Below are 11,842 nucleotides of genomic sequence, written 5' to 3' on the forward strand. Positions count from 1 at the left end.
ACATCAAATTAAACATGTGTTACTATGTTGGCTTTGTAAAGTTTACTTTTGTAGACATTTTCTGCTGCAGTTTGTGTGTTACCTTATTCGACAAGTGAAGCTCATTATTATTTCTGGTAAATGACAAGATAAATTCATTTCCATCATCCAAGAAGTTGTTCAGCTCTTGGTTGTCAGCCAGGGATGATGAAGGTTTTACACCATAGAAGTTTCCAGCTGTGGTCAGGACAAACTTTTTCCGAGGGTCCTCTGGACCATGGGGCATTTTTCAGCTCAATGTTGCGAACTAATAATGACAAAGCAAAAACATAACACAGTCACACTACTTGAAAGACAGGGTTGGGATTAGATAGGAAATCCCCTGCCACATGTGGAAGATAGGCATTAGTACATTATATCAGGGTAACAGAATATCAGTAAAACATGAAACTCCAATATTATCACTGAATATGTTGATGGCGACATCAATTCGCCCTCATTATTTCTGAATTGTTATTTTGTTTTATCAAAATGCCCCTAATACTTTTTTGAGCTTTCCCTTGTCAGACATTAAACTTAGATCAGGTTTGAGAACTGAGGACTGTAAAAGCATTTTCAGTATGCATAGAATATTACAGGCAGTTTTTTTATCCATGTCATCTGAAACTTACTATGCAATGACCTATTGCATCCTAGCAGTAATTTACAATGGCAGTATTGCACTGATTGATATTGCTATGACGATTCTGAGACAATATATTGTGCTGTTCAACCTAATATTGTTTACAACTGTGATGCTCCAACTTTTTACAAGATCCACTTCAGTGAATACCAAAATCTTAACAGTCATTTCAAAGCAATAATACAAATCCCTGTAACATCAGTGTTAATTTACAAACAAACAAAAACGAATACATTCTTGCGCTGCATGATTCCACTCTCTCTCTCAACAGACACATTTCCACGTGTACTTATATCCTACCAAAAGCAAAAACTAGAGAGAGCACTTTCATTCTGATGGTTTTCTCAATGTGAGAATGCTTATGGTATAATGGTCCAGGTGTCATCACAGGCACCACAATTTAAAAGAGCCAAAGATGTTGCTGCTTTTTTTTTTTTTACACTCTCAATCCTGGATCCACTCATTTATGTAGGGCAAGGGTTTCTTTGAGGTATTTTATACATACATTCTGTACATTACTGACTTATAAAATGGATCTTGCATCAGATGCCCAAGCATCGTAATACCCTCCACTTTTTCGAGGTTAAACACAATTCGAAATAAGCAAACTGCACTGACGGTTTATATGTTAAATCTGTAACCATGATTAATTTCACATCGAGAGAGAAAAATTAGAAGCACAAATATATTATTGTTTGGCAACTTAAAAAGTAATTTCCACTATTAATATGTACTACAAATCTGTGATATTTTTTTTCTGATTTCACCCGTAGGTTTAAACAGTAACTAAGTCACTATGCTATTATTAAAGCAAAGCAATAGCTCTGCATGGACAGCTAACACCAACGTACTAGCTAACGTTAGCTGTTCTCTTGGAAATAAACATTCATCGTAGCGATAAGCAAGGGTAATTGCAACTTGTTAGCAACACGAGAAAGTTTGACTTTTATTTACCTTTTACCTGTAACCGTTGTGCTATCGCAGCTTTTGAGAATTCAGTTCTTGGTTTGACGCTATGCGCTACAATGTTGCCAACAGAGCTTTTCTCAACGCTAGCGTGGTTACTAGGTAGCAACTACGACACGTTGTACCACGTGACACTACGCAAATTTACTAACATCCTTTACGTAGGGCGGGTTGCTCAGCTGAGGAGAAGTGCTATTTCTGCTTGCTGGGTTTCGGTTTGTTTTTTCTTTTTTTATTTACTGGTCGTGGTCTGCGAGTGTAGTCCTAGCAGTTTATTTTAACAGCATTGAAAATATTTATTCTAGACTTCCTTTTAATGCTGTAGTTTTTTTAGTAACTTTGAACATGTCTTTCTTTCAATAATAGGTTATTTCTTCCTCTGTGAAGGTCAGATTTAGGAAGTATATAATTTACAGGTATCATATCAAATATTCTCCCTTCTAAACTCTGGATGTTTGCAACTCCTTTAGAGTTACTATGGGACTCTTTACTAATGTTCTTCTAGTTCAGTCCAATCGGTTTTAGTGGACAATAATGTCTTGGCAGATTATGTTTGGAAAATTAATTAAGCACAGCTCTCTGAGATGGACAACATTTAAGAAATGTTTTGTAAGAGGCTGAAAAGTTTGGCTAATGATTCAAGGAAACTAGAATAGTGCCCCAATTCAAAGAAACTAACTTTACATGGATGCATATTTTGTTTCCCAGGAATATTATGAGTTTTACAAATGAGAAAGTAAAAATGGCTAAATACTATAGTGGGTTTTTCCCTCATCTGTACCCGATCTGTTGATGTGACCTTTAACTTGTTTTAGACTTTAGATTCTAAACACGTGTGACTGACTAATGCTGTGAATTCACTGAAATCAAACGAAAGGGGCTTTACTGTACTCTTAATATCTTTTGTACATGATGTAAAGGATGCATTAACGCCATCCTGCAGATTTCTCACTCAGGTTACATAAATGCACGTCCACATAAAAAGAGTCAAGTGAGGCACCAGATGGCTCAGTGGTAGAGCAGGCGCACCATTCACAGAAGCTACATATCTCAATGCTGTTGTCCCCGGTTTGATTCCCAGCCCTGGGCCATTTGCTGCACATCTTCCTCTTTTTGCTCTGCCCTTCTTCCTGTCAAGCTAGTGTTGAATAAAGGCCACAAATAGCGTATCAAGTTAATCAGTAAACAAACAGTGTGAATAGAAACTAAGAAGGTTAAATCATCATCTATAGGAACCAGCCTAGTTTTATAGGAGTCCAATTAATCGTAAACTACTGTGTTTGTAAATAGTTATTTACGTGTTCAACAAGCAGAAAGAGCTGCAAAAGGCCACAATTTATTTGTTCATATAATAATATCCCGCTGATTAGCATTTGAGAAAAGAGGGATATAAATTAATTCTGACTCTAAAAATCGGCGCAGTTCTGTTTCCAGGTATACAGTAATAGAAAATGACGCTGAATGTTATTAGTAATTTTTGAATCTGTTCTTTAATGTCTGATTCAACTTATTTTTTAGTGAAAACACATTAAATGACAATAATTTCTTAACTTGCAATATCTAACTTGTCACCAAGCTGCATAATCTCTTATGCTACTACTTGTAAGTTATCCTCAGACAACTGCTGAGTGTCATATTTATTTTAAAGTGAAGCTTTGAAACAGATTTTATTGCTCAGGTCAGTGATGTTTTAGCCTGAAGCACTTTATACATTGCTGATTTATAGTAGGACACACATCAGCGACATAAATGATCATAAAATTATCTTAAATTGATGCTACCCAACAATCTGACCAAATGTGTGCTAATCCTCAGCATCATTCACTACAGAAGACTCATTCATAAAATCATTACATAAAATGACATTATTTAAAACAAACATGGTGTTGAAGTCTATCATTTTTCTTTCTTTTAAAAGCAACTCAAGGCCCTTTTATTACAGACTGTTATTAATTTATATTTTAACAGTGTGTTAAAGGGTAATTTTATCAATAGATTCTGCCACAACTGGCTCTTTTTAGGACATTCAAGATCTTGATGTTGCTGGAAATGAGAAGGAGTTTTACAATCCTGCCTTAGAGATGATTAACAGTTACATATCTTTTGCTAATCTCTGGTTTATTAAACATGAATAAAATGACCATGCACATGTGTTGTGGCTGTTTGCTATAGATTTTAACAAAGATTATAGGAATAGTGTGATTATTAAGTTTTTCAGATGTTTTGTGGAATCATCATGGATCTGTTTGGTAAAACGTGGTGACTGCTTTTGGTGTTTTCGCTCCAAATAATTTATTTTGATCATATTATTTTATCTTTTTTTCTATTTTTTTTATGCTTTTTAAAAAAAAAAAAATTTTTATTTTATAAATATTTTGGGAGGTTATTGTACTGCAGTTCTGTCACTTTTGAGCTTTATGATTAAGTTTGACATTAGTTTATTTAAGCTCGCCTGACATTTCTCGGTGTTTTACAGGTTGTGCTGAAGATGTGTTCACAGTTTTCCATATTTTTTAGACCAATAAAGTCATTAAACAATTAATCCTATTTCAAAGTACAAAACTCACCCACAGAACAGCTTCACACTCCTAATACTGTTCGACTGTCTGGCAGTGAGAGTAATGCTGCATATTTCATGGTAGTCTGTTATTTTCTGTTTCAGGGTGTGATCATTCCTTTTAGATGTTTCATTTCAGTGGGCAAATCCACTCTGCCATTTTTACTTACGGCTAAAAAGTCTTCACTGAACTTTCTGCACCAGTAAGCTGGCTTTATGACGCAGGCTCTGACTTAAATTGCAAGTCAAGTGAGGAAGTGAGATCAGGTCACAAGGGGTCAAGTGAAGACACCAACCAAAGACAGACGTTAATATAAACCGCAAACTTAACCACAGAGCTCCATCAGAACAGCCCATTGTATTCTGTACGCAATTATTCAACTTTGGGTAATAAATCTGTGCTTTCTACAACAAGTATTTATGTATCCCTTTTATGTGACATGAATAATTAGACACATATTTTGAAATGTATTATTTGTCATCCATAAAATCAATCATTTATGATAATTGGATTATGTAGTCAGGCTTTCCAAGACCTGTCAGAGGCTTAACCTCCTTTTGATGAAAAACAGCTGACATTACTCTAATTCTGAAGCGTCTGCATTAGTTCTATTGATTTGACATTTTTTATATGAATTCAGCAGACTTGTGTTTACTGTTTAAGCCATACACACCCCACAAGTCTTCTGAAAAACATTTTTCAAAAATATTTTTCAAAAACCCACACTGAAGTCTTTATGTTCTTATGAGACCCTGGATGTTGTGTCTTTTCGGCTCATCTTTATTAAGGTTGTCCTTTTAGCTATACCCACAACCCTCCCCCCCCCCCCTTTTTTTCTACACTATTACATTGAGTAAGCAAATTACTATATATGAGTTCTCTTTTTATTGGTTTTTATATTAATCATAAGATTCTTTTCAAGATATTGAAAGCCGTTTATAATAATGCCTGGCTTCAGTGCCTCCTCCTCATCATCACCAACACAATTTGCTGGAACTAATTAACCCTGATGATGAGCAGGTCTAAAGGCTTCTAGTGTATTTAGTGTGCTTGTTTACTCACACGTGTGATTTTACTCACACACACACGAGTAAAATCCCCTCTAGGCATATATGTCATCTCTATTGAACAAGCCTGTTTCCTCAGACCTTCAAATGTCACCTGTGTTCATTGTAGCTCTTTATAACCAACCCAGATTTGTTTAGCCCCAAATTTTATGTTTGTTTTATTGGTCATTGCTGTTTATTTCTTTAATCTTATGTAAAGCGTTTTATGTCACCCATGAAAACTCCTTTATAAATCAAGACAATGAGTTATGGATATCAAGAGTCATGCATATAATGATAAAATTAAAAAGCATTTTTAAGTTGAATGTATTGGGGCAATTCAGACAGCGCTGCCAATAAAATGGAATCTATTTGCACTTCCGCCAAGAGACAAAAGTTAAAATAACACTAGTTTGTGAGAGAGTTTATTACATTCTGGTTAAAATTGACCAATCCAATTTTTCATAGGCAATTTATAAACTTTAACTTTAAAGGTCATGCTTTGGCATGGTGTTTTACATATAACCAAGGTGAGAGTCTACTGATTTGTTTTTAAATATAATTGCGTCAATCTTCCTTTTTATTTTCATGAATTCAGATTCAACCGTAACACAACCCAACTGAGCAGGATGTTGTGGTTGTTCGGAATACCTTGGCCTTTAAAAAACAAACTTGTCAACAAGCAACTCATATTCACTGGAAAGTGCCAACAGGGCAGACGTGCCTCAGAGAGGAAATGAAACAATTCATTGAAAAGCGGAAAGAGGTAGCCTACATGTGACTGATTATACGTGGGATTTGATATGACCAATATCCCTGCAGGAGAACATGGTATGAAGCAGTTAATGAGCTGGAAAGCTCCTTCTGTGACACACCGCTGCATCCTAAGTGCACAAAGAAACGTCATAGGAGATCCTTCCTCCCAGGAGCTGTTCTCATTATCCTTAACCTTTATTTCACCAGGGAAATCTCACTGAGATTAAAAATCTCTTTTGCAAGAGAATGCTGGCCAAGACTGACAGCAGAATACAGAGTTTACAGAATATTTACAGCAAAACGGAAAAAGTTAACACCGTCACAAATAAATTAGTTAAAAGATTCTTCAATTAAAATATCTACAGACAGAGGATTCATTTGACTCTATAACTTCTAATCAACAACTGTTTTTATTGATCCCTGCGTTTCTGTTATTGCACATCTCTGTTGTTTGTAGAGTTTTTATTCATCACATCTATTGTCATTCAGCGCATAAATATACACACGTAGCACATTTTAAATTCCATTTCTGATGACTACGCAGTATTTTCATGTGATAATCTTGTCCTTGCTACACAATGTATTAGTTTTAAGTTTTTATTTTGGTTTGTTTTTAAATATTTTTATCTTTTACGAACCTACACGCCTTAATGCTGCTATCACACCTTCTATTGTATCCTAGAACAAATTAGAAATGGTGAATAGAGGATGCATTTGTTTGATGCCGTGTTGGACTCAAACATCCGTCTAACGAAATAGAAAAGTAGTTAACTTAATATCACTTTCATTACCAGAGAATGATGTGGAAAATGGTAGAAGAACTGAATCTTGTTGATCAGCATTGGTTATTTGCTTTCTTTTTCCTATCAGTAAGGAAACAAAACAATCACAATTCATTTATGTACTATAATGCATTTACCTTAATGCAAGTAAAAATATTTTATCAAACAATCCATAATAGTTTGGTCAACAAGAGAAGTTGATAAATGCATTTTCAAACGATGTTCCAACAGCAGAAACAGTTTCAATCAATCAATCAATCAATCAATCAATCAATCAATCAATCAATCAATCAATCAATCAATCAATCAATCAATCAATCAATCAATCAATCAATCAATCAATCAATCAATCAATCAATCAATCAAGTTTATTTGCATACTGTTCTGCATACAGACAAATGTATGTCGGAGGAATAACTGAACTCACTTAGTCTTGACAAGGCAGTAAATGACTTGTTAGCAGTATTTCCTTTCTAGGATGTGAAGAATGTATTTTTCATGTCTGAGAAAAAGAAAAAGTTAACTGTCTGCAAGTAACTAATAAAATAGTGATCTAGCATTTTAAAATGATAAACTGTAATTTTTACTCAGGCTTTTTTCCAATTAAAATTATTCTTCCTTCGATTGTATTGTTTTAATATCACATGATACATTATAAACTGTGATGGACTGCGACCTGCCCAGGGTGTTTGCCGCCTCTCGCCTGCTGGAGATAGGGACCCGCATGCCTAGTGAGCTTATCCCTATCCATCCATCCATCCATCCATCCATCCATCCATCCATCCATCCATCCATCCATCCATCCATCCATCCATCCATCCATCCATCCATCCATCCATCCATCCATCCATCCATCCATCCATCCATCCATTCATGGATGGATGGATCCATTCATGGATGGATGGATGGATGGATGGATGGATGGATGGATGGATGGATGGATGGATGGATGGATGGATGGATGGATGGATAATAAACGAAACATGAAATTAAAGCAGTACTACACAGTGCATAGTCTCAGCAGCAGTTCAGTATTTTTCCAGCTTAGAACAGAAATCTTGGTTGGATTAGTTGGATTTTTTTTGTCTGATGACATCAGTTTAAAAAAAACTTAATGGAGCAGCTTAAGAAGTCTTACAGTTTTTAATCAGAACAAGTCTTGTATACTATAAAAAAATAATTTTCTCTTAACCTCTACAGAGCCTCTTCACATGCAGCTATGCATTACATCAACACACTCTACCACAGCTTTGGATTGTTGTATGATTGCTGATAGGGAGTGAAGTTTGTCGTAGTTTTCTTAAAAAGAACAGTGTCTGCTGGGACTACTCTCTGCAGTCCTGAGAGATGGCTGTACATAAAGATGTCAGAGTATAACTCTGATCACTCTGTCTGGCACCAACAATCAAATCACAGTAAAAGTCACTTACATCTCCTTTCTTCACCCTTATGATGCTTTGTTTGAACTTCATCAAGTTGTCTAGATGTGTGGATGTCTAATTATACTGATCTGCTGCCACGTGATTCGTTGATTCATTATGTGTGGTACAAAGCAATTAAATATTGACTTAATGATGGCTAATAAGTGTTTGTTCTCTGTTTTATATTTGATTACCGACAAGCTAAGACAAGGTATCATGTACTGTACAATAGGCAGTTAGGTACTCAAAACCTATTCATTTTGTGTACAGTGAATCATTTTATGTTCTGTTCTTAAAAGACCAGTGAAGATCAGGCTTTATGTTATTGGTCTGTTGGATAGCCAGGTATAGACACCTGTGGGATCTTCTATCATAATTAACAGAGAGCATGTGGTGCTTTCCACATGAATCCTTCACTGTTTCATGTCAGCTGGGGGGATTGTAGCCAAAATGCTTAGTTGATCAGTGTAGGTTCCACAGTTCAAGTGAAAGTCCCTGAATGTCTAGAAAGTTTGACATGTTCACATTTGTGATAACTTTAGTTTTCTTTCATCCCTTGCCGTCTTCCTCAACATGCAAAATGGCAAGATAAACATTTCCTTTCAGTTTGCCTCTATTGTTGGTGTCCCCCTGATTTCCCCTGCACTTTTGGTTTCTTCCCCTGGCATAGCAGCTATGATGTGTTTACATGCATAGACATTTTTATCAACTTTAAAAAGGCAACACTTATTTTGGTTTATTCTAATGCTTCCATTATTTGTGTCACCAGTCACTTTATAATAAATATTTATTTCTGGATCCCTCCACAACCCCCACTGAGTAAATTACTTAAAAGTTTCTGGACTGTTATGTGTCTAATCAGTCCAGTGTTAGATTATGTTAGTGCAATAAAATGTTTGTTTTATTTTAAAATTAATGTGGAAGGGGATGTGCTGAGCTGTACACAAAAGAATTCCATGGAAATTAAACTTAGTTTCAGTTCTCAAAATCTGAGTATGTAATCATTAACACGGGGATGCGTTTGCCTGTGTAGCCAACTCCAGTTTACTAAGTTATTGATATGTAATTACATTACAATTACATCCCTCCATATGTGAATGTTACCCATAGCAGCAAGCAAGTTTAATTTGATCACAGCTGCAGCTTAAAGAATCGTCTTCATGTTTTGGCTGTTGAGTGCTACACTCTCACAACTTTTGATAATGCTCGTTAAATGTCTTAAAGTTATTTGATCTCTCTTTTTTTTCAACCAACTTACTTACAATACTGAAACCATATTAGCAATAGTTGTCTGGGAATAACTTGATTGTGTTGTGAATGCCCTATCAGTGCAGGTCCAGGTTACACTTTGGAAGATGAAGATGTTTGTCCATTTGCTATGGCTCTGCTGTTCTCTCCATCATGAATGCTGCTAAAGGAAAATGTGTTCAAATGGTTCAAAACAGGCTGCTGTAGAGAATTTTTGACACTAAGATGTCAATCTTCTGCTGAATATAACTTTTACTATTTTCTTTAACCTAACTTACGATCCTAAGAGCTGTGCTATATGACAAGGTAAACTTTGGTCCCTCAAGCAAATAGGAAAAGAAACTGCAAGTATATTTCCCTTGACTTATTATGAGATGGTAAGGAAAGAGAAACAATAAAATTTAACAGGACGTACTTCAGGCTGCCAAGTGGCAACATGGTGTGACAATCGCTAAATCGCTGCACTACCTGTACCTGTACTCCTGTCTCACTTTTTTAAAATGTGCTGTGTAGGAAACAAAAAAAATCACTATCTACACTTCAGGGTATCTGTCTTTGTCATTTTTCTTCAAATTGGACATTGTGGTATTACGTCATCAAAATCTAAATGACTAGATCTTTCATGGCTCCTTTCAGATCTGAACTTTGATTCCATAATATTGCGTAAATCTCTATTGCACTAAATTTACAGCATTTTCAAGATATCAAACACCTTTTGTGCAAGTTGACATGAAGCTCATCTTCTACCATTTACTCCAGCTGGACATGTAAAAACCTCTTAAAATGAGAGAAAACAAAAAAAATCACAAAGGTGTAATTTCTCAAATTGTGTTTTGAAAAGAAATATGGACAAACACACACATTGTTAAAAGGATGCTTCTAAGATAGGAAAATCCTACATGCAGAGTGAACTTACTATGTCTATAGCTTTGGAAAAGGGAACTTGCAGCTCCCACCCCTCCTCCCCAACAAGTGCTTCTTTTATCTCCCCCTAAACCCTGGCTTTAATTTTAGGGACATTACTAAAAGAAAATAAAAAAACAGCTACAAAAAAATCCCACCTTAATGGTGAGAATCTATTTCCTTGCACAAATACAGTAAATGTAATCTGAGACCTTTCCACCCACACACTGTCTGCAGTTCTCTACTTTCTATTTACTGAGCCGTGGTACAAGAAACATGATGACCAGAATATATTTTAGTAACATTGAGTTAATGTTGTGCAAGGTATGTTTCATTTTCAAACAGTTTCCCCTTGACTTTTGTCCTGGTTTTTAACTGTCCCTTATTTAATATAATATTTAAGGCTCAAAAGTAACATAGTTTTGTGTTATAATAACATTCCTCTCTGTATTACATTGAGGGCTGGTTTGCATGACTATCTTGAGACCCATCAACATTTTGTTTAAGGCAAATTCTTCCTCCTCTATGACAACGGTGGTGACCCAGGTGAAACGAATGCATTAGATTGATGAACTCTTGAATTTGAAGTATTGTGTGACTCTAGGCAGTCAGCAAAAGGACCTCATCTGCTATTCCCTACTGTCATTTTGTTGTTTTGAAACTGCATATATGTCGGTGATGCAAAATTCCTTATTCATTAATGACACAAATTATATAATCTAAAGAGAAGAAAATGGGATTCCGATGTTTTTACATTATCAGGCTGTTGAAGGTATCTATCAGGAATACTATTACTCTCCATCAGGAAGTGCTGGAGTGATTCATGGAAAATCCCTGGAATTCCTTGTTTCTTCATTCTGATGCTTTCGGAAAACAAAGGAGTGCTGGAAAGATCATGTGACTTCTTGTGTGAAGTCTGTCATTGGCAGCTTTGTCCTGTAGGAGAGTGACTACTCATCTCAAGGCATTCCCCCTTGCGCTAACAAGTCCAACAGGAAATTTGGAGTAGTAAAGAAAACACTAAGATGGGCCAATAAGGTTTCTACAGAGCTAAATATGGGGGACCAAACTTAAAAGAGGGGGTTACGTTAAACATAAGTACCCCCTTAACAAAAGGTGGTGGAGATATTTTTACAAAGAACACCTTAAACTGTATAAAAGACAGAAGTAAGTTCTTAAATGGCATAGAAATCAGCAAAGAACAAGACGTGAATGTGAAACTCTGTGGTATGACAGATAAGTTATGACAAGCCAGCTGTGGGAGGATCTAGTATTTCTGCTCAACCACTGAGATAAATGTCAAAGGCGAACCAGTCTGGCGGTAAAGGCAAAAGTTCAGGGAATCCATCACACACTGTTTCACGCACACACACACACACACACACACTGAATCACACATCCCTAATGTCTAAGGTTTTACCATCAACTGGAAGAATCCCCTTCACTTTCTGGAAGCAAAAAACAAGTGAAAGTTACATATTTAGTTTTATAATAAATCCAC

General features: G+C 35.9%; 1 protein-coding gene across 6 annotated transcripts in view; it reads right to left on the bottom strand.

The window, feature by feature from the left end:
- dync2h1 (dynein cytoplasmic 2 heavy chain 1) overlaps positions 1 to 1,737 on the bottom strand; it is a 104,790-nt gene extending 103,053 nt beyond the window's left edge. For 5 of the 6 annotated variants that reach the window (XM_081614294.1, XM_081614292.1, XM_081614295.1 and 2 more), the window contains exons 1-2: positions 1,616 to 1,737; positions 83 to 286 (exon numbers count right to left, since the gene is read on the bottom strand). In XM_081614294.1, the coding sequence (XP_081470420.1) occupies positions 83 to 265 (183 nt within the window). In that variant the 5' untranslated portion in view covers positions 266 to 286; positions 1,616 to 1,737. The remainder of the gene's footprint in view (positions 1 to 82; positions 287 to 1,615) is intronic. The other variant, XM_081614291.1, reaches the window with a different exon arrangement.
- Positions 1,738 to 11,842: the final 10,105 nt, after the last annotated feature.

The sequence above is a fragment of the Poecilia reticulata genome, chromosome 13, assembly GCF_904066995.2.
Source record: "Poecilia reticulata chromosome 13, P_reticulata-male-v2, whole genome shotgun sequence".
Classification (NCBI taxonomy): Eukaryota; Metazoa; Chordata; class Actinopteri; order Cyprinodontiformes; family Poeciliidae; genus Poecilia; species Poecilia reticulata.